This window comes from Heptranchias perlo, chromosome 5 (genome assembly GCF_035084215.1).
Source record: "Heptranchias perlo isolate sHepPer1 chromosome 5, sHepPer1.hap1, whole genome shotgun sequence".
NCBI classification, from domain to species: Eukaryota; Metazoa; Chordata; class Chondrichthyes; order Hexanchiformes; family Hexanchidae; genus Heptranchias; species Heptranchias perlo.
This window is the reverse complement of record NC_090329.1, coordinates 56228017-56248926: the sequence shown is the minus strand read 5'-3', so window position 1 is coordinate 56248926 and position 20910 is coordinate 56228017. Positions and strand designations below refer to the sequence as shown.

Genomic DNA, 20910 nt, shown 5'->3' with positions numbered 1-20910 from the left:
TTGTTCTGGACTCCCCCACCAGAGGAAATAGTTTCTTTCTATCTACCCTAGCAAATCCTTTAATCATCTTAAACACCTCAGTTAGATCACTGCTTAATCTTCTTTACTCAAGGGAATGCAACCTGTCCTCATAATTTAACCCAAATTGTTCAGTGTTTCAGGTGCAGCATATATGGATCATCAGAGTGGTCACCAAGTTTATAGAAGTAGTCAGAGAAGAGTTTGTGGATCACCAACTCAGTGTACATGGAAAGCAGAGAATGTGACATTTCTCCCCAAGGTGCCGTCACCAAGATAAGCTAATGCAACTCCAAGCTACTAGTCTAACTTTACAGTCTGCATTGTCCAGCCCCGTGGGGGGGAGAAAAAAACCCTTTTGAGTCAGTATGCTTCAATGTGATGTTCTCAATTCGTCACCTCAAATGAACCTCCACCCAACCATCACCACCTCTAACCACCAGGACTTCACCACGGTGTTGTTTAACAATTTAAAATGCTCTCTCCAGTTATAATTAAATGTTGGAAGGCCTAAATATACAATTCTGTTGCTAGGTGCTTTTCACAGTCCAATCAGATGTACAAAAATTTCACACCATTGTGCTTTACTAAAATCCCAGTGGCCACAATGTATAACTTTTCACAGAAGGCATTTCCATTCTTCCAAAAGCACAGAGACCATCAAGTTTTTGAAGAGTAACATGAAAAGAATCCAGACTCTTCATCTGCTTTTCTGTCTCTGTCATTATGGCAGCAGAGGGCAGAGTTGTATGGAGTATAAATTCTTGAAGCTATTTATCTGAAAATGTACAGTATATCTGCTGGGCTTTTTTAATCGTTTGCAGGATGAAGCAGCTTTTCTGTATTAAGAAGAGAATAAAATCAGATTACATTTGTTTACTTTTATGAGAGGAATTATTTGGAAAAATAAATGTTCTGTGGGTGTGCTCATCGATTTAAGAGATGTTATACTGTAGAAAGATATAGATACTGTAAAAGCTGAAATATCTTGTAATGCTCAGAGGTTTCAAACAGAAAATAAAATTCCCTTCTTTTGTATCGTCGGTGTACAATACTCGACAAAAGACTGAGCTTCTGTGAGTGAACATTTGAATTTTACTCATCGCAGTGGAAAATTCCAGCTCGTATTGTAGGAGTTCTGTACATTCATAGTATCATGGTAGGTACAGCACAGGAGGAGGCCATTCAGCCCAATTGCCTTTGCCAGCTCTTTGAACGAGCTATCCAATTAGTCCCATTCCCATACTCTTTCCCCATAGCCCTGTAATTTTTTTCCCTTCAAGTAAAGTATCCTTTCCTTTGCTCAATGTATTTTACGTAGTGATTTACTCCTCCAGGAATGATGGGTCTTCGGTGACTGACATTTTTAGTTTTTAGAGCAACAAAATATAGGATGGTTAAATTGAATTTGTTAGCAAAACTTCTAATCTTTACTTGCATTTAACTACACTGAATTAAAACCAGATGCTTGGATTTGTTCCCTTTTGAGCACTATAAATGTTACATTAACTTTTTTAATGTATTTTCCTTTTGGAACTGGTTTCAGATTTTCTGGCACCGTTTACTTCCTTTACATTTTCTAATGAACTTACCCTTCAGCAGGCTACCAAATGTGCCCCTCATTTTCATTGAAGACCTTTCCTGCTATTCGTATCTGCTCCCTAGTCTTGTTTCAGCTGTTGGTAGAATAATCTGACATTAAAATTTACAGTACTGCCATTGTTTAAAATTCAAACTGTTAGCAAATCTCGTATGACTGCCTGAGCTACCAGGTTAACTTGTTACTGTGATGATTAGTTCCATTTTAGAATACAACCTGTTTATTGACAAGTTTGAGCAGATTCCAATCCTTTTTGACCTCTACTCAAGTGTAACCTTATTACACGAAAACTGCACGCAAAAAAATGGGGATGTGGGGATGCAAGAGAAATGGAACTATGCACAAACTAAATAGCAAAAAAAGGAGCTTATATATCAAGTGCAAAGGAACGGTAGATAATACTTTGTGTACCTTACAGTGCCCCATCTGTCATGACTTCTAATGAGTTGGTGGGCACCACGTATTTGTATTACAGGATACTTGGCTGCATTTCAGAGCCTCAAACATGGACTGGGGTAACAGAGTAGGTAATCTAATGAAAGCTCCCCTGGATCAATGTGTATCAGTAAAATAAGGTGGGAGTTATAGCTTAGTTATATTTATCAGGAAAGAAAAGAAATAATGTTGCTTTGAACGAAATAGCACTAAGGTTAATATCTTCCAATGACAAAAAGCCTACATTTTCTTCTGTCTTAATGGTTCGAGGCCACGACCCAGGTCTGGACCCCTAGATGGGCACCATTTCCGCCAGGCTCACTCAGTGTATCAATCTTCTACCAGGTTGGAGAGAAGAAAACTCACAGCCTGGGAGTCCCCTCTGCCGGCTATGCCCCCTCTAATGCATGGGACTGTGTTTGTGTTGAGCCCCAAACAAGGCCCACAGAAACTGCTGGGGACGGCCAGGATCTGGAGTATCTGGGACTTGGCCTAATTCATGGTCCTTCCACTGCACTGCTGCTAGATTTATGGCAGGAGTGCGCTGGAAGTGCTGTGGATTTTCAGCCTCCTGAGCTCCACTCTAATCAATGCCAGATGATTAGAAATCATGATATCCATTGGAAGTAAATGAACACACCACCCTGTAATCTGTACTGTATACAGCCTCTTAAAGGTCAAAAGATTCATATTATTTGGTTCAATAATTAATAATTGCATATCCAATTCAGATGAAGCGGTTTCATGGGTAAGGTTAGACTCTTTAAGAGTAGTAATTGGAATCATGTCCATGATTAGATAAAGAGCCCACACCTGAGGTTTCCAGATGATTCCATGAAAATGTAGCATACCAAATCTTTGTCTTTCTGGAAATCTATGAAACCAGAGAGGAATAGACCATTTACTCAGAGTTTGTTTCAGTGGGTGATAGGAACTTTAAACAATATGATCTGTAGGATTAATAAAAGAGAGCTATGCAGCTACAATTGCAAAGCTTTCATTAAATATGTTCCATCATTGGGTAAATTCATGCATACAATCGTGTCTACACTGTGGCAATAAATCTGTCTCCAAGGTCAGCACTTAGTTAACTTATTTTACCTAATAATAGATGAAGATTATCACCTTGTGAAAAGAATAGTTAAGGGAGAGGGAAATATTTCAGGATTTTTTTTTGCTTCTATTTTCATGAGGTGGTGTTTTATTGATTTTATTTATCTATATAAAGAAAAGAAAGACTTGCATTTGCATCATGTCTCATCACTTCTCCCAGAAAACATTTCTATATGCACTGATTGAGTATATACAGTAGCCATTTCGCACATAGCAAGGTCCCACAAACCACAATGAATTGACCAGTTAATCTGTTTTTGGTGGTGTTAGCTGACAAGATACATACAGATGAGGAATGCCCTTCAGCTAATCTTAGCTCATCGACCCAGAAAAACTTTACAGTCCTTCCATCATAGCATTCAATTGTTTCTTTATTCTACCATCATAGTTTAGGTTGAAGTAATGTTTCAGCCTTAATTTTTCTATATCATTTCCTATCTTATAATTCTATAAGATTACATCTTGGGCTCCTCCTTTCAAAGTTGAAAAGCCCAAGTTTCTCAGCTGAGGGAGGAATATTGACCAGGACATCAGGAGAACTCCCTGCTCTTCAGATATGAGATCTTTAACTTCCAGGTGAAGCACTGGAATAAGCAATTGGGTTCTTGATTTAAAGTTGCAACCAATGGATGGAGCTTCTGACGGTGCAGCAAATCCTCAGCACTGAACGAGTGTCAGCTTAGCTTTATGTTCTCAAATTCTGCAGTGGAGCTTGAATCCACAACCTTCATCAGAGGTGAGCGTGCTACCAACTAAGTCAAGCTGATGCAAGCTGCCTATCTATATTAAAAGTCTTATGTATGTTTTGCACATCCTGTAAACATTCACCTTCCTATTGTCAATATTTTTCAGTCACATCTTAACGGTCAATATTTTTGCTGTGAGAACTTCGCTGTCACATGCAATTGTTTGGCTAAAAGTAAAACAACAGAAAATCAAAACTGAAAGTACAGAACTTACATGAAAAGTGAGGCTAGAAAACTGCCAGTGGGAAACTACTAAAATCTTTTGAAAAAGAAACACAATCCTGAATGACCAGTCTGAAGAACCTACCAAGAAAAGGGGAACCAATCAAATCTCAAAACACTTGGAAATTTTTTATGCCTTTTTTTTAATAACTGAAATTCTTTTATTGTCCAAAATAAGGTTTTAAACAAAATTTAAAAAATCAAAAATACATATTTCACAAAAATGTAAGGAAATGTATCCACTAAATTGTCTTTTGTATCATTTAATATCTTCATTAAAATTTTTACTTGAAAGCCTCAGCTTCTCCCAAATGTCTTGGCATGGACTTGATATTTTTGCCCAGAGCTGTGACTCCAATAGCGAAGAAGAATCATGCGATGTTAGCAGGTGCAGGGTGCCCACTGTTCCAGGATGTGTCAGTAGAATTTAGTCAGCTGGAATGTTTCTCTTCAGCTTCCAGCAGTATCTGCATTCTTGTTTTTCATTTTTTTTTGAAGAAATTCTGAAGTATAAATTTTAAAAGCTTTATTCAGGTAGAGTTTATATTGATTTTTTTTTAAAAAGCAGCAAGGCTATATGTGTGAGAGATAGGAAACAGTTCCATTTCAAAAGTCTCCTAGTACTATAGTGATTACACACGCTGCATTTTTTTTCTGATTGAATTATAAATGTTTCATTATCTTTCACAGATGAAAAGTCAAATTGTGTCTCTGTTCATAAGTTTGTATTTTTGAAAAGAATTTGAATGCAAACTGACAGTGAATTTGAATAGATTTTCAACTAAAAGCTGTTCTTTTTTTTTACTTCAGAAATTATATCAAGCTGCGAAACACAAGACAGACAAGGGGTGGATTTTAACTCGCCAGTGGATTTCAGGTGGGAAAAGCATAGAAGCAGTCCAGGGGGCAAAGGAAGTGGTGGAGTGGTGGAGCTGGGTATCATCAGTGCACAGGTGAACACTGACCCCATGCCTGTGGATGATGTTGCCAAGTAGTAGCACGTAGATAAGAAAGGGGAGGCGGGGGGGAGGTGGTGGTGGAGGGTAAGGATAAATCTTTGGGAGAATCTGCAGGTGGTGGTACTGAAAGAAGCACTATCCGTACCGGTAGTGACGAAGGTGTCATTGTACAAGACTGATGACATCCTTTTTAAAGCGCAATCAAATGTTTGTCTCTAAGATTATGTTTTTCATGTTTCACCAGAAGAGAAATCCAGTTCCTGCATTTCAAGAAATTATCTATGGTAGAAATCAGGCCTTCATATTTCTGATAGAATTATAGAATATTTCAGCACAGAAACAGGCCATTTGTCCCATGAAGTTAAGGCAGTGTTTTTCTCTACATGAACTAGCTAATCTAATCTCATTCTCTAGCTTGCTACCCTTACCTTTTAATATTCTTTTTCAAACAGTTACATATGCTGCTGCTTCTTAAAGGGTGGGATCCCTCTAGCATTTCATCACAGCGAAACCATCAGAAATCAGATCTTCACACTACAATATTACTTTTCTCTGTCTCCAATTCAGTTCTTGTTCTTTTTCATAGATCAAAGAATTACATTATCGTATTTATTTCTGAGATTACAAATAAATGACTTTGTAACTTCCAACGTCAATTTTTATGGATACCAGAATCTGAAGAAAGACCAACTACTTACATTTGATCATGAACATTTCAAGTACAACCTAACTTGCTGCCTCAATGAACAGCTTCACATCTAAAGAGTAACAAAAGCCAATGGGAGGGGGGATGGAGGAACTTTCAATGCAAGCAATTTTTCCACATGCATTTTTTGTTATTTGAAACGTGGAGCTCCTTTCTGGAATGAGAGATTATCAATTTAGTGAATCAAGTTTCCCCTTACACTCAGAACTCCGATATGATGGGTTTTACATGATTAGGCTTGTCTTGTTTTTAAACAGATTCATTTGCAAAAATGAAACGGCATTTGACTTTACTTCTTACAACAGTCAGTCTCCAGAATTTGGCAACTGTTTGAATAAAGAAACATTCCAATCTCAGTCACTTGGCAGGCTCCAAATTAATTCTCTTAAAGTGGAAATGCATTCTCATCACATATTCCTTTTTTTTTGAGTTAATGGAACAAACACATCCTAACTGGGTTTCGGGATAGACTGTCCTAGGTCTGAGGAGCACCACTTTGTCCCTCCATATTTTGCTGATATTAACTGGTCATCATCATAGTAATAAATTTATTCATTTACAATTCTGTCAATGCAAGTACTTATTTCAGGCTTTGATGTTCCTATTTGTACCGATACAATAACTATTATCTGGTATGATTCCACAACTAGGAAATAACATTTGTACAGTAGTATCTTCAGGTTCAATTCTGTCTGGTGCTGGTAATAACTCACTCTTAACCTGCAAATCTTGATGTCACCCATTCTCCCTTGATCTTGAATATGTCTGATTCCTGCGGTTGGTGCCACCAGCTATCTATATTATATATGATCTTGGAGACTGGTACTGGCCTTTCACTATATCAGGACCTTCACAATCTTTCTTCCCATCAAACTTGATCCTTGCTTGATCACCATGTTTTAGCTCTGGGAGTACTCGAACTGAATATCGCTCGTTAAAGAAATGATGGTAAGCTTATTTTGCTTTATTGTCGGCCTGCTTTCAGTTTTCTGCTTGGCCATGTTGACTTCAGACTTTTGTCCAACGTAGGCACTGTAGTTTCTATTTGTCTTCCTGTCATGAACTGCGCTGGGCTATTACTTGTAGTTGCAATTCAAGTTGTTCTGTAACCCAGTAAGGATTCTCTTGGTTTCAGAATTCCTTTTACCCTCTCAGTCTCTCCATTAGCTTTTGGATAATAAGACGACTCGTGGTATATATAAAGTCAGACAGAGTTTCAAATGCAGGAAACCTTGCATTTCCTAATGGGGGGCACGTTCCTTAGGACTACCTTAACTAACATATTCTTGATATTTCCAAACCGCCATTTCAGATTCACACAGATGCAGATTTTTGCATCGTTTTGTAAAACTGGTACTATTGACATATATTCTACAGGTTCATTAACTTGCTCAATAATAGCAGTTTGTGTCATTCCACTTTAGGAAGTGTTGAGAATGAAACTTCATGGAGCGTATTCATGTTGTAAGGGTTGATTTGTCCTTAGGCACAAGTTTTACAGGCTCACACTACAGGACACACCTTTGCTACTTTCCTCTGCTGTCTGTAGCAGACGAACTTAATTTGCTGGTCCTTAACCTAGCAGATCAGAAACACCTTGTAGATTGTGCGAGCCCTAATTTGTCCCTTGCAATGCAGTTTCCCTCTTGGGTTTTGCAATATAACATTCAAAGGCTCTAACTGGGGATATTGGTGGACTGTGAAAGAAAGAACTTGGATTTATATAGTGCCGTTCAGTTTTTCCAAATGTCCCAACGTACTTCACAGCCAACAAATGATTTTGGAAGTGTCAACAGCAAGTGAGATGAATGATCGATCAATCTGTTTTTGATGGTGTTGGGTTGAGGGAAGAATATTGGTCACAACACCAGGAGCACTCCCTGCCCTGGAATCTTTTATGTCCATCTGAACAGGTAGCCAGGGCCAAAGTTTAACGCCTCATTTGAAAGACAATGCAGCAGTTCTTTCGTACTATACTAGGTTATGTGCTCAAATCCTGGAGTCAAGCGTGAACCCATATGGTGCGTATGCTGTGTGATAACAGTAATGTCCTCATTAGTATCAGTCTTAAAATTTACAATCTTGCAAGTTATATCCAGGAGTATCTGTCATGATTTGTCTGTGTTAACGTCACATATAACTCACACAAGGAAGGATGACTTGTGATCATTTGATTATCACTAGTGATCACTGCGTCGTCATTCATGGTGCTACAGCTATATCATTTTCTGCATCTTTGGTTACACACTGGACAGTTATCTTCATGACTGTGTCACTGATTATACCATGTACTAGACACCTGTACTTCCTGGTGCTCTCTCCTTATGAGGATTATTCCATTTCTTTCTATCTTCACACCTAAACCATGATTTTTGTACAACCTCGTTAGCTCTTAAGTTGACCTCTGACCTGCTACCTGACATTTTATCGGAGCTGAGTTCCCCACCTATTGGATGGTTATGTCAAGCTTCAGCTCTGTTTTCATTTGCAGTTTCTGTGATAGGTCTTGGTGAGCACAATCAATGACCGTTCTGTCACAGTCTTCGGCCAGGTCATAGTGATATTTCTAAGCTGGCCATTCTAAAAGCATCATCATGACTTATTAGAAACTGTTTACCTTATGTAAATAAAAATAATGGCATGCATACTGTTACATTTGTATCATTCTCTAGAACGTACAGTAGGGCTTCCATTATCTGCACCAATTAGTTACCATATTTTTGGAGGTCAAAGCCTTGCATGAAACATTGCTTTATTGCTAGAAACAACTTTCTCTGACATAAATCAACTTCACAGCTCCAAAAAAGATTAAACTCAATTTATTTATTTGTCCATTGTGCTTGTTTTCATTCCTTTGTCGAAGATATTGTTGTACTATATGGGTAAGACCAAAATTTGGTGGCTTTTAATTATTTCCCAACTACCATTATCCACCAGGAGGCCCTTCCATTGTGGCAATAATGGAGGTGCCACTGATTAAAGTACACCTAACTATTTATTTCTAAAGCAAGAACAAGTGGGATAAGAAATCTCAACAATGGGACCCTGTTTTTACCAAATATATTCTTTTGCTATTTTAATTGCAGTAATTCAGCTTTCCTCAGCCAATACTCCTGCTAACATACTTATCTATTACTGAGTTTTAGAAGTGGCAGAAGACTTTAAATTAAGAATTGATTTTCGAACTGATATCATAATCTTTTAAATTATTTTCTGGATGTTCTTGATCCCAAAGAAGAATGCACTTAAAAGAATATTTCAAAAGCAAAGTCCCCTCGGGGGGAGCAAGTAGGGAAGGAGAACTCACCAGTCCACTTTTGTACAGTGAATCCCATTGTACTGTGTTTTGTCATTGTGTAAGTGCAGCCTTACTTTAGCATAAAGGATTTAAATGTCAAAGTTATTTAGGTTTAACATTAAACATAGTAGCAAGATTAGCTCAATGGTGCTTGGATTATAGTACACCTGGTACTTTGTAAAAGTATTTTCTATTGATTTAGAATTTTATTAAACTAATTTTGATGGAGTGTTTCATAAAAAATGATAAACCGAATATATTGTAACTAATGTCGCAGTTAATGCAGTTTGAAGTTGCACTCAATGGCTCTGTCATTATCCATTTGAGAATATTTCTATTCCATTAAAAGCATGTTAAAATGTGAAGTATTGATTTGGCCCAAACATATAAGACAGCAAATAAGATACATTTAAATGGACTAATGTATTTTGTTAATTTAACTGGAAATATATCGAATTGGAAGAAGTAATAGTAACCCAAACCCAAAAGGTAAAAAATTAATTTTATAGCAAATTCATAGCTAGGAACTTCACTCTTGAAATAAATTCAGTACAATATATGTGTACAGGAATGGTAAATCCTGTTGTAAAGTTTGTGACTTGTTATATCTGAACATTTTTGTGTGTAATTCCAGAAAGTTCTCATCGAATGTCCAACAAATAAAAGCAATATCATGTTTTCATTTTTGGCAACAGAAATCTGCAACTGTAAAGTATTAAACTGCACCAGTCCAATTATCATTTTGTGAGAATTCTAATTGCACCCAAAAAAGGAAGGGAGTTAATTATTTTCTGTTGCCGTGTTTTGGAAGAGAAGCCCTTGGTCGAGGTGCTGTGGCTACAATTGCATAGGTAAGGGTGGAATCAAGATCTTTCAATTAGGTGGTCCTGTTTGAAATTTAGGCAGCACTAGATACAAACTGTACAATAAATTATGCAACAGAATTAGTAGCCGCGAGATAGACGTTCCTGTATACACATAAAAAGAAAACCCCAAATGCTGGAAATCTGAAATAAGAAGCAAAATTCTGGAAATGCATAGCAGGTCAGATAGCATCTGAAAGAAGAATAATGTTTTCGGTGAGACTTTTCATCAGAACGGAACTCGATTCCGTTTTGACAAAGGATCTTGTCCAAAATGCCATGCTGTATTTTTCTTTCAGATGCTGACTGACTGGCTTTTGAATTCCAAACCTTTTCTGTTTTTATTGTTGTGTATATATATAGTTATCTATTAATTATGGAGCCCTATATGAAAAGAGACTATTGTGACAAATGTCCCTTGTATTTATTGCTTCTCTTTGTTATACGTTGTCTTCACCTGTGATAAATCAACTTGGCAGTCACTGTTCTGATGTTAAATGTTACAGAATTCCATAAAGAACAAAGATTAGTGCTGGATGTTTATAAGAAGTTCGGCGATATATTGTCTTCTCTTAACACTCGAAGCCTAAAATGGCAATTACCCTGTCCCTCCTCCCCCACCCCCACCCCTGAACCTCCATACCTATTCTTGAAAAGAGTTTAGGCTGGAGATCCATTCCCAGGTCCCTGCAATGCCAGTTTGTGGGAGGTTGCTGTGAGGTCTGTGGTGCAGCTTGGAGTGCTTGACCCTCTTATTTTTTTTTCTCCTTCCTTTTTCTCACTGTTGAAGGAAATGCTTAACCTTTATTCAGAACTTCCACATAGTGGCATGGTGGTGGTAGGGAACTGATACTTATGGTACAGTGTCAGGCAGTCAACTGTATTTTTTGCACTGTTTGGAACTTAATTAGGTGCTTGTATTTGTGACTGTGTGTACTTTATCATATTCTGAAATTAAGTAACATTCCAAGATTACTTAGCAGTTGAGATTTTGGAAGAAAAAAGGTGACCGTAGGTAATTTATATAGATTATGCTGATTTAAAAAAAAATATTATAGCATTTGTAGTAAGTTATGCAACATTAGATTTCTGCTGGCTATGTCATTGCTTGCACCAAAAAGGATATAATACCATAGTATGTCCTTTCACTTGGCAGTTTATGCCCATATTTATTTGTTCAACCCACTTATACAATTATGATTTGTCGTCATTCAAGCAGGGGAGTGGTTGGGGGAATTGCTATCTTTTTAACAAATTTGCACCTTGTGCTGTCATTCTGATCAAGTGATCTAACACCACTGAAATATATAAGAGGTCTCTTTCTTTTAATCACACACTTGTTTCTTTGTCTTCTGTCGTCAGCAGCAGACTTGAGTTTTACCTATACGAACAGTAAAGCTTGCATTTGGTTTGTTTATTCTACCCCATAAGATAGGAACAGGAGTAGGCCATCCAACCCCTTGAGCCTGTTCCGCCATTCAGTGAGATCATGGCTGATCTGTATCCTAACTCCATCCACCCGTTTTGGCTCTATATCCTTTAATACCCTTGGCGAACGATCTCAGATTTCAAATTATTAATTGAGCTAGCATCTGCTGCATTTTGTGGGAGAGAGTTCCACACTTCTACCACCTTTTGCGTGAAGAAGTGTTTCCTCACTTCTCTCCTGAATGGCCTGGCTCTGATTTTAAGGTTATATCCCCTTGTCCTAGACTCCCCCACCAGTGGAAGAAGTTTCTCTCTACCCTACCAATTCCTTTCAAAATCCTAAAAACTTCCATCAAATCACCCCTTAACCTTCTATATTCCAGGGAATACAAGCCTTGTTTATGTAATCTCTCCTCATAATCTAACCCTCGGAGCCCTAGTAATACTCTGAATCTGCGCTGCACTCCTTCCAAGGCCAATATATTCTTTCTAAGGTGCGGTGCCCAGAACTGTACACAGTACTCCAGATGTGGTCTAACCATGGCTTTGTATAACTGTAGCAAAACTTCCTCCCCTTTATATTCTAGCCCTCTAGTTATAAAGACTAACATTCCATTAGTCTTTTTGATTTTTTTTGTACTTTTTTTTTTCATTGCAGTCCTATAATTTGACATACATTTTAGTTTCAAAAATTACACCCAATATACATTTTATTTTTTTGCTCTTAGTATTGGCCAGTCAAGGTTTACCTCAGGCAACTTGTATTAGACTTCAGGATCTATGTTCAGTATCATGAATCTTTGCCAACGACTGAAAGTCAAGACACATTTCATTATCTTTCAATGTTGAATAGCTTTCAGAAATGTGAGGCCGACCCATACTTCAGCATGATCGCTTTATTCATGGTAAACTATCCTACCACAGGAATGTTCAAGCTCGATTCTTTCAAGTTTAAAAAGATCTTGAGTTCCAATTCTTCCAAAAAGCTCACTTCACAAGCCAAAGAAATAATTGAATTTAAATAGGAAACATCCCAGCAAAAGATGCATTGGCTGAGCAACGTTCTTTCTAACTCACAGGGAGAAGCCATGAGGCTTCTCTGTGCCCCACACAGATCCCTCTCTGGCATTACTCAAAAACCTACTCACTTGTAAGATATTCTCAGTGTCAGTGTGAGGGTAAAGCGGGTGTGGTGTGTTCGGAGTGGATTGCAGGCACTTTCTATTGGACTCTGGACTCCAGTTGTGAAAATTCACATTCTTGAGCTGTACAGTCAGTTTCATAGACGCACTGCCTGGTTTGCCTCATGGATGAAGGCAAATCTTAACTGTATGTGGAGGTTGAAATTGTTTCAAAGAATAAGGAAGATTATACCCATGGTAGGTAATGAGCATTTTCCATCATAAATCAAATTGGTGTGAACTTTTTATCTTACTATGTTTGCAGCTGTTTTTCTTTCTTGTGCGAAAATTGAAATTTTACTGAAAATGAATAAATTGTGATACCTTTGACTGGCAGAGTTGTTGATTGTATCAGTTATATTGAATACAAAACAATCTTACTTAATTAAGTTGAAGTGGACATCTCTGATAAGTATTGAAAGTCTGGATTTTCTCATTACTTTCTCTGAAAGGCAGTTTTCATTAACTGAGCAACAGTTTTTAAAAAAAAATTACTGTTTAAAAATGTTTATAAAATATTCTGTGTACTAACATTTGCAATGTAATTGTCTGTCTATTGAATACCATACATTAATCATGTTTGATTGTTTAATAATGTCATGTTTTTTAAAAAAAAATCTTATTATTGTAACAAAAGCAGAATATTTCGAAGTTAGCTTTTGGATTATTAGATATGTACTGGATACTTCTCATAAGTGTGGTTATCACCCGGGAATACATAGTTGAAGCTGACATTGCTGTACATCTTTATCAGGTACTGGAGAAGTACCCAAACACACCAATGAGCCACAAGGAGATCCTACAAGTCATCCAGCGCGAAGGACTCAAGGAGATCAGGTGAGTGCTTTTACAATCTCTTTGTAAACATCAATCTCTATAAAACAGAATAATGGCCATTATTTCATTGGTTGGAAGACCTGCATAATCACATACATGTATTTCACACTCATGAGAAAAAAACAGTAAATTCTCAGGACAGATCAAATATACACATCCAAGAACACGTCGATGCCTCACAACCATACGTCCACCTCTTCCACCTCTTCTACCTCTCCATTTGAGACTTTGCAATCAGATTTCTGCTCTGTCCACAGCACAGAGACTGCTCTGGTCTAAGTCACAAATAACATCCTCAGTGAGAGTGATTGCAGCTTGTTGCTCCTCTTCATCCTTTTCGATTTCGCCACTGCCTTGAACATTATTGATCATTCTGCCCTCCTCAATCATCTCTCCTTGCTAATCCACCATCACATCATTGCTTTCTCCTGGTTTCATTCATACCTTTGCCAAAAATTATATCACATATTCTCCAAAGATTTGTCTCATGGCAACCAACAGTGCACTCTCGGGCTCCATCCTTGGTCCCTTTCTCCTTATTATCCACATGCTTGTCCCGGTGACATCATTTGGAAGCACGGGATGGCTTCCTTTTTGTACGCTGATGATACACAGATTTATCTCTCCACATTCTCCAATTAATCCAGTCAACTGCCTGTCTGACATAATGATTTAGATGAAACAAAATTTCCTCCAACTCAATGGAGGCAAAATTCAAGCCACTCTTTTCAGCTCCTATGTGCTTCTGCCCTTAATTGTACTTAACCTGAGGTCTCTCTCAGACCAAACCCAGTGGTGTGCAACCTTGGCATTGTGCTTGATCCTCAGTTGAATTTCCTTTCCCACATCCGTTCCGTCAGCAAGATCACCACTTTCCATCATCAGAATCACCCATGCCTATCCTTACCTCTCCCCTGCTAGTTCAGCGACTCTAAACACTACTTTATCATTGCGAGGCTTGATTTCTCTCATCCTCTCCTACCCTCAACAAACCATAGCTCATTCAGTGTGCCATTGCCCAAGCTGTTGTTCATTCAAAGCCCTACTTGCATCATCAGGCTCCACTGCCACCCTGTGTCTTTAAGATTCAACTTGAAGATCCTTGTCCTTACCTTCAAATGCCTCCATGGCCTGACCCATCCAACTCAGTGCCTATCTTTATCCTTATGTCTCCACTCACTTCTTTTGTTTCTCTGATACTGGTCTACGCCTTGATTCATGTCTTATTTGCTCCACCATTGTTGCCTGCCCTCTGGAGCTCCCTCCCTAATTCCTTCTCTGCTGTATCTCTTATAATTCTGCTTTCAAAAGCTAAAGACTTTCCTCTTTAACTCCTCTTTTGACTCTGCCCCCCTACTCCATTTTACCAGTTCTTTCTGTCCCTCTTGGCATCCATTTTCTTCTCTCCGTAATTGCTCTGGGATCTCTTTCTGACATGTGCAGTGCACATTGTTCTCAAGTAGTGAGATAAGAGAGGAGTTTTGAAGTGATTTGTGATCGTTATTTGTACTTTGACTTCTATGGATATTTGTTTTTTAAAAAAAAATAATTTACTGAAATATTTAAAATTTTAGCACAATGTAACACTTAAAAGCATAAAACTCAAGAAATATCTACTGATCCGAATTTCAGTTTCTGTGTCACATACAGGCCAGACTGGGTAAGGACGTCAGGTTTCCTTCCCTAAAGGACATCAGTTGTATTTTTACAACAATCCAATAGCTTCATGGTCACTTTTACTGATACCAGTTTTGTTTTTGTTTCCAGATTTTTAAAACTGAATTCAAATTCTCAAACTGCCATGGTGGGATTTGAATTCACGTTCTCTGGATTATTAGTCCAAGCCTCTGGATTACTAGTGCTATCCATTGTTATTGTGTGATCACAATAGTAGGTTATTGGTCACAATAAAATGAATTGCTCCTCACATTCCAATTAAACCCCCCAAAAAATTAGTAAAATTAAAATAGTACATCTCATAATAAATATGATCTTGTATAGTTTAGGTGAACTGTGATTTTTATTAAATGTCACTGGAAGGACAAATAACTTGTTTTCTGATAGAATTACTGTGATTGGGATAAAGGCTGTTAACTTTTGGATGAAAATCTGATGTATCCCAGATCCTACACATAACACTGGTTCTTAGTTTCTTGAGAAACTTTCATGGGACCTCATCTTACAATCCACACTTTTTTTTGCAATTGAGACAAGAGTAAGACACTGAACAGTAAATAAGAACTTAACGAATGTAAATAATCATTCACTCAAATATAAATTTAATTGAAGAACTTTAAATCAAGATGGCGTCATAAACAATAAATTAGTGAAGTACATAACAAAAAACATGTGGTTTATACAAAAATGGCGAGTGGCTACAGAAAGGTGCCTTCTGCTCAGAAAGTCCAGCGACCTGAGACCCAAAAAGAAAAATCTGAGGTTTCCCCGATCTCCACACGAGAGCTAGTACCAACGCCGATTGGCCCAACATTGTCACATGACCAACTATGGTGTGTGTGAAGGTACACTCCATACACAAAAAAAGGAGTCAAAATGAGCAACTCCACTGGTTGAAAAGCGTAGGAGAGAAGAAAAGTCATGGGGGGTGATTTTAAACTCCAAGAATGGGTGGGTTGGGAGCAGGTGGGAGTTGAAAATAGTTGTTTGTCTGGGTCGTGACCGCAAAATCTTTGGACTTGGCGCTCCCAGTGGGAAGCCTGTACTTTTCCACGCTGTCGTTAAACCCGGAAATAAAGCCGGGTTGCGGTCGCGACCCAAAAAACAACTATTCTAAACTCTCACCGCCCCCAACCCACCCGTTCTTGGGGTTTAAAATCACCTCCTTGGTGTTTAGGTGATTCCAAGCTAGGGTTTTAAAAATCTGTAGATAGTAGAAGGAACAAAAGACTGAGAAAGTTAAGAAGTTCCACAGTTGAGGTTCTGGGAGGTAAGAGTTAGCGTAGGAGATGGTATAATCAGTATGGAGAGGATGGGAAGATCATGTAGAGTGGCATTTGAAGCTCAGACGGAATCAGGCAGGAATGTTCAAAGGAGCACTGACCACAGTAGCAGTGATAAAATGGAGAGACAAGAAAGGTTGCAACAGGGAAAGCAGTTGGAGGCCAAAGGTGAGAGAAGGATCACTTACACTGGCTGTGCATCAGATGACCACATATGTTGCTGCTGTTATTTTCAAATTCCAATCAGGGCATTTTTGTGAAGCTCCCAAATACTCCCGCTAATGTTTTTTATCCATCTTATTTCAGATCTGGATAGTGACTTCAATCCCAATTTTCACCAGAGTAGTATTGTAATTTATATGTGTTGCTGTTCAAAAGCTGTTACACAGGCTAACATATTTATATGGCACCTATAAACTAGTGTAGATGTAATTTTTTAAAATTGAGACAATTTACCATTTTCTGCTGTTATACTTTACATATGTCAAAGTTTTGGTTGAAGAAAAGGTCCACATGATTTTAGCCTAGTGAAGAAGAAAGTGAGGAGACTAAAAAGGCTGAAAAATAAAGGGAGGACCTAGTAAACCAGAAAGAGAAAACGAATCATAGAATGATACAGCACTGAAGGAAGCCATTTGGCCCATCATGCTTGTGCCGGCTCTTTGAAAGAGCTATCCAATTAGTCCCATTGCCCTGCCCTTTCCCCATAAGCCCTGTAAATTTTTCCTCTTCAAATATTTATCCAATTTCCTTTTGAAAGTTATTATTGAATCTGCTTCCACCACCCTTTCAGGCAGTGCGTTCCAGATCATAACAACTCGCTGCATTAAGAAATTTCTCCTCCTTGGTAGATGAAAACATAAAATTACAAAGCGATATTAATAGATTAGGTGAATGGGCAAAACTGTGGCAAATGGAATTCAATGTAGACAAATGTGAAGTCATCCACTTTGGATCAAAAAAGGATAGAACAGGGTACTTTCTAAATGGTAAAAAGTTTAAAAACTACACATGTCCAAGGGGACTTAGGGGTTCAGGTACATAGATCATTGAAGTGTCATGAACAGGTGCAGAAAATAATCAAGAAGGCAAATGGAATGTTGGCCTTTATATCTGGAGGACTGGAGTACAAGGGGGCAGAAGTTATGCTGCAGCTATACAAAACCCTGGTTAGACCGCACCTGGAGTACTGTGAGCAGTTCTGGGCACCGTACCTTCGGAAGGACATATTGGCCTTGGAGGAGTGCAGCGTAGGTTTACTAGAATGATACCTGGACTTCAAGGGTTAAGTTACGAGGAGAGATTACACAAATTGGGGTTGTATTCTCTGGCGTTTCGAAGGTTAAGGGGTGATCTGATCGAAGTTTATAAGATATTAAGGGGAACGGATAGGGTGGATAGAGAGAAACTATTTCCGCTGGTTGGGGATTTTAGGAGTAGGGGGCACAGTCTAAAAATTAGAGCCAGACCTTTCAGGAGCGAGATTAGAAAACATTTCTGCACACAAAGGGTGGTAGAAGTTTGGAACTCTCTTCCGCAAACGGCAATTGATACTAGCTCAATTGCTAAATTTAAATCTGAGATAGATAGCTTTTTGGAAACCAAAGGTATTAAGGGATATGGGCCAAAGGCAGGTATATGGAGTTAGATCACCTTAAATCTGTGTCCTCTGGTTACCAACCGTTCTGCCACTGGAAATAATTTCTCCTTATTTACTCTACCAAAACCTTCCATGATTTTGAACACTTCTATTAAACCTCCCCTTAACCTTCTCTCCTCTAAGGAGAAGTACCCCAGCTTTTCTAGTCTCTCCACGTAACTGAAGAATGAAAACGGACTACAGTAAAATAAAATAGAAAAATTAGAGAATATGAAGGAAAGAGGAAAATACTGAAAAGCATTTTGTAGGTAGAAATGTTCAATAGTACCCACTCTTTTTCAAAAAAGAAATGTGTGAACCAGTTGGGCAGGCTCCTCCAATTCCTTGCCAAACCCTTGAGATGTTGCTTTGGATTCCTGGAAATTCCTAGCAAAAGTTCCAGTACAAAGAATAAATATTACATCCACAGCAGAACATACACTATCCACTTTCCCATGGCACAGAAAAAAATATAGAGAGAGCACTGGTTCAGAAACCAGTGCTGAAGTCGGCACCCAACCAATCATTTAATGAAGAGCTGATTGCTGTCAGTGTAACCTATTCAGGTTTCCAATGGTCCAGTTATTTCAACTGTATATTCAAAATGAATGTAACTGACCATTTTGTTTGTTTACTGTAGCTGCTAAATCCAATAATTGTAATAATTACTGAACATTCTGTCACATCAGTAGTGCTTCTTTCAGAGGTATTGCAGTGTATGAATAAATGTCTTGACAAAAATATAGCCTTCAAAAATAATTGGATGTCAAAAAAATAGCTATCTCCATAGGTATGGGCATGGGGGTGGGACATGAAGCCATTGCAGGAGATTCTCTGGCTACGATTTGATAGGTAAGAGTGGACCCAAGCAAGGACAGTCACACTCAACTGGACAAGGCATTAAAGGAAGATGGTGTGGTCGACCGTCTCAGATTGCTGCAGAAAGGTTGAAAGGACGAGGAGGGATGATATACTTCAGTCAAAATCACTTAGGATGTCATTTGTGACTTTGATTAAGGCCATTTCAGTGCTGTGGCAATGGCGGAAATCTGATTGGAGAGGGTCAAGCGTGTACAACAGCAACAACCTGCATTTATATAGCGCCTTTAGCATAGTAAAACATTCACAGGAGCATTATCAAACAAAATTTGACACTGAACCACATAAGGAGATATTAGGACAGGTGACCAAAAGCTTAGTCAAAGAGGTAGACTTAAAGGAGCATCGTAAAGGAGGAGAGAGAGGTGGAGAGGTTTAGCGAGGGAATTCCAGAGCTTAGGCCTAGGCAGCTGAAGGCACGGCCGCCAATGGTGGAGCGATTTAAAAATGGGGTTCTGCAAGAGGCCGGAATTGGAGGAGCACAGAGCTCTCTGAGGGTTGTAGGTCTGGAGGAGGGTAGAGATAGGGAGGGGTGAGGCCATGGAGGGATTTGAAAACAAGGATGAGAATTTTGCCAATGTAGGTCAGCGGGTGAATGGGATTTGGTGCATGTTAGGATACAGGCAGCAGAGTTTTGGATGAGCTCAAGTTTATAAGGGTGGAAGATGGGAGGCCGGCCAGGAGAGCATTGCAATCGTCAAGTCTAGAGGTAACAAAGGCATGGATGAGGTTTTGAGCAGCAGATGAGCTGAGGCAGGGGCAGAGACGGGCGATGTTACGGAGGTGGAAGTAGGTGGTCTTGGTGATGGAGCGAATATGGAGTCGAAAGCTCAACTGATGGTCAAATAGGATGCTAAGGTTGCAAATGGCCTGGTTCGGCCTCAGACAGTGGCCAAGGAGAGGGATGGAGATGGTGACTAGGGAACGGAGTTTGCAGTGGGGAAAAAGATGGACACCAATTTGGGAGGCAACAACATGTTCAAGTATTTTGGAGATGAAAGGGAGGTTGGAGATGGGGTGGTAGTTTACAAGGACTGATAGGCTGAGGGCGGATACTTTGAGGAGGGGGGTGGTGACGGCGGTTTTCAAAGGGAAGAGTACAGTCAGCTGGCACGAGAGCCAGGAAGGGAAGTTAGGTGGTCAGAAGTTTCGTGGGAATAGGGTTTGAGAGAGCAGGAGATGGGTCTCATGGACAAGACAAGCTTGGAGAAGGCATGAGAGGAGATGGGAAAGAAACGAGAGAAGGACCCAGATTCAGGGCAAGGGCAGGGGGGAGGGACCCTTGGGGGAAATTTGGCTTGGTGGGCAGAGGCAGCTGAAAGGATGGCCATAATGTTAGTGACAGAAATCCATGAGCTCATTGCACTTGTTGTTGGAGGTGAGGGTGGAGGGGGAAGTGGAGAGGTCTTTAAGGATATGCTTTGTCATGGAGAAAAGGAGCCAAAGGTTATCTTATCCCTCCAGGATGATCCTAGAACAGTGAGTAATTTTGGTACAGGAGAGCGAAGTCCAGTCGAGCTTGATGGTTGGTAGTGAAGAAAAGAAGCTAGAGTTTATTTTATTTTCATTCCAGGATGATGCAAGAGTAGTGAGCAGCTTCGGCAGAGAAGAGCAAGGCCCGATAGTGCTTGATGTGGTCCAACCAGATCTGGTGATGAATATCTAAACCAGATGTGCACCAGGTTCGTTCAAGTCTGCCACCCTTGGACTTGAGGCAGCAAAGATGGAGGCTTTACCAGGGTGGGAGAGCGCAAGGGGAACCAGTTTGGGAGACGACAGTGAGGGGACAAGGGCATCAAAGGCACAGGTGAGAGAGCGGTTGAGTAGATCGACAGCTGCAGCAGTATCATAGCAAATGGAGGGCCAAAGGCCTGAGAGTTGGGAGTTTGAAACTGCAGTTGTAAGTAACTTGGGGCGGACGCAGAAGGAAGTGGAATTGTAAGGGGGAAGGGGAATGTGAGTGGTGAGAGATACAAGGAAGTGCTTAAGACGATGCGAATAGAGAGCCAAGTGAGATGACACCGTT

The 20910-nt window shown here is 39.3% G+C and overlaps 1 protein-coding gene across 3 annotated transcripts in view; it reads left to right on the top strand.

Annotated features, from left to right (window-relative positions):
* asxl2 (ASXL transcriptional regulator 2) overlaps window positions 1-20910 on the top strand; it is a 211020-nt gene that overhangs the window by 69473 nt on the left and 120637 nt on the right. For 2 of the 3 annotated variants that reach the window (XM_067984417.1, XM_067984419.1), the window contains exon 2: window positions 13324-13406. In XM_067984417.1, coding sequence (XP_067840518.1) covers window positions 13324-13406 — 83 coding nt within the window. Of the gene's footprint in view, window positions 1-4944; window positions 5012-13323; window positions 13407-20910 lie in introns of all 3 variants that reach the window. The other variant, XM_067984418.1, reaches the window with a different exon arrangement.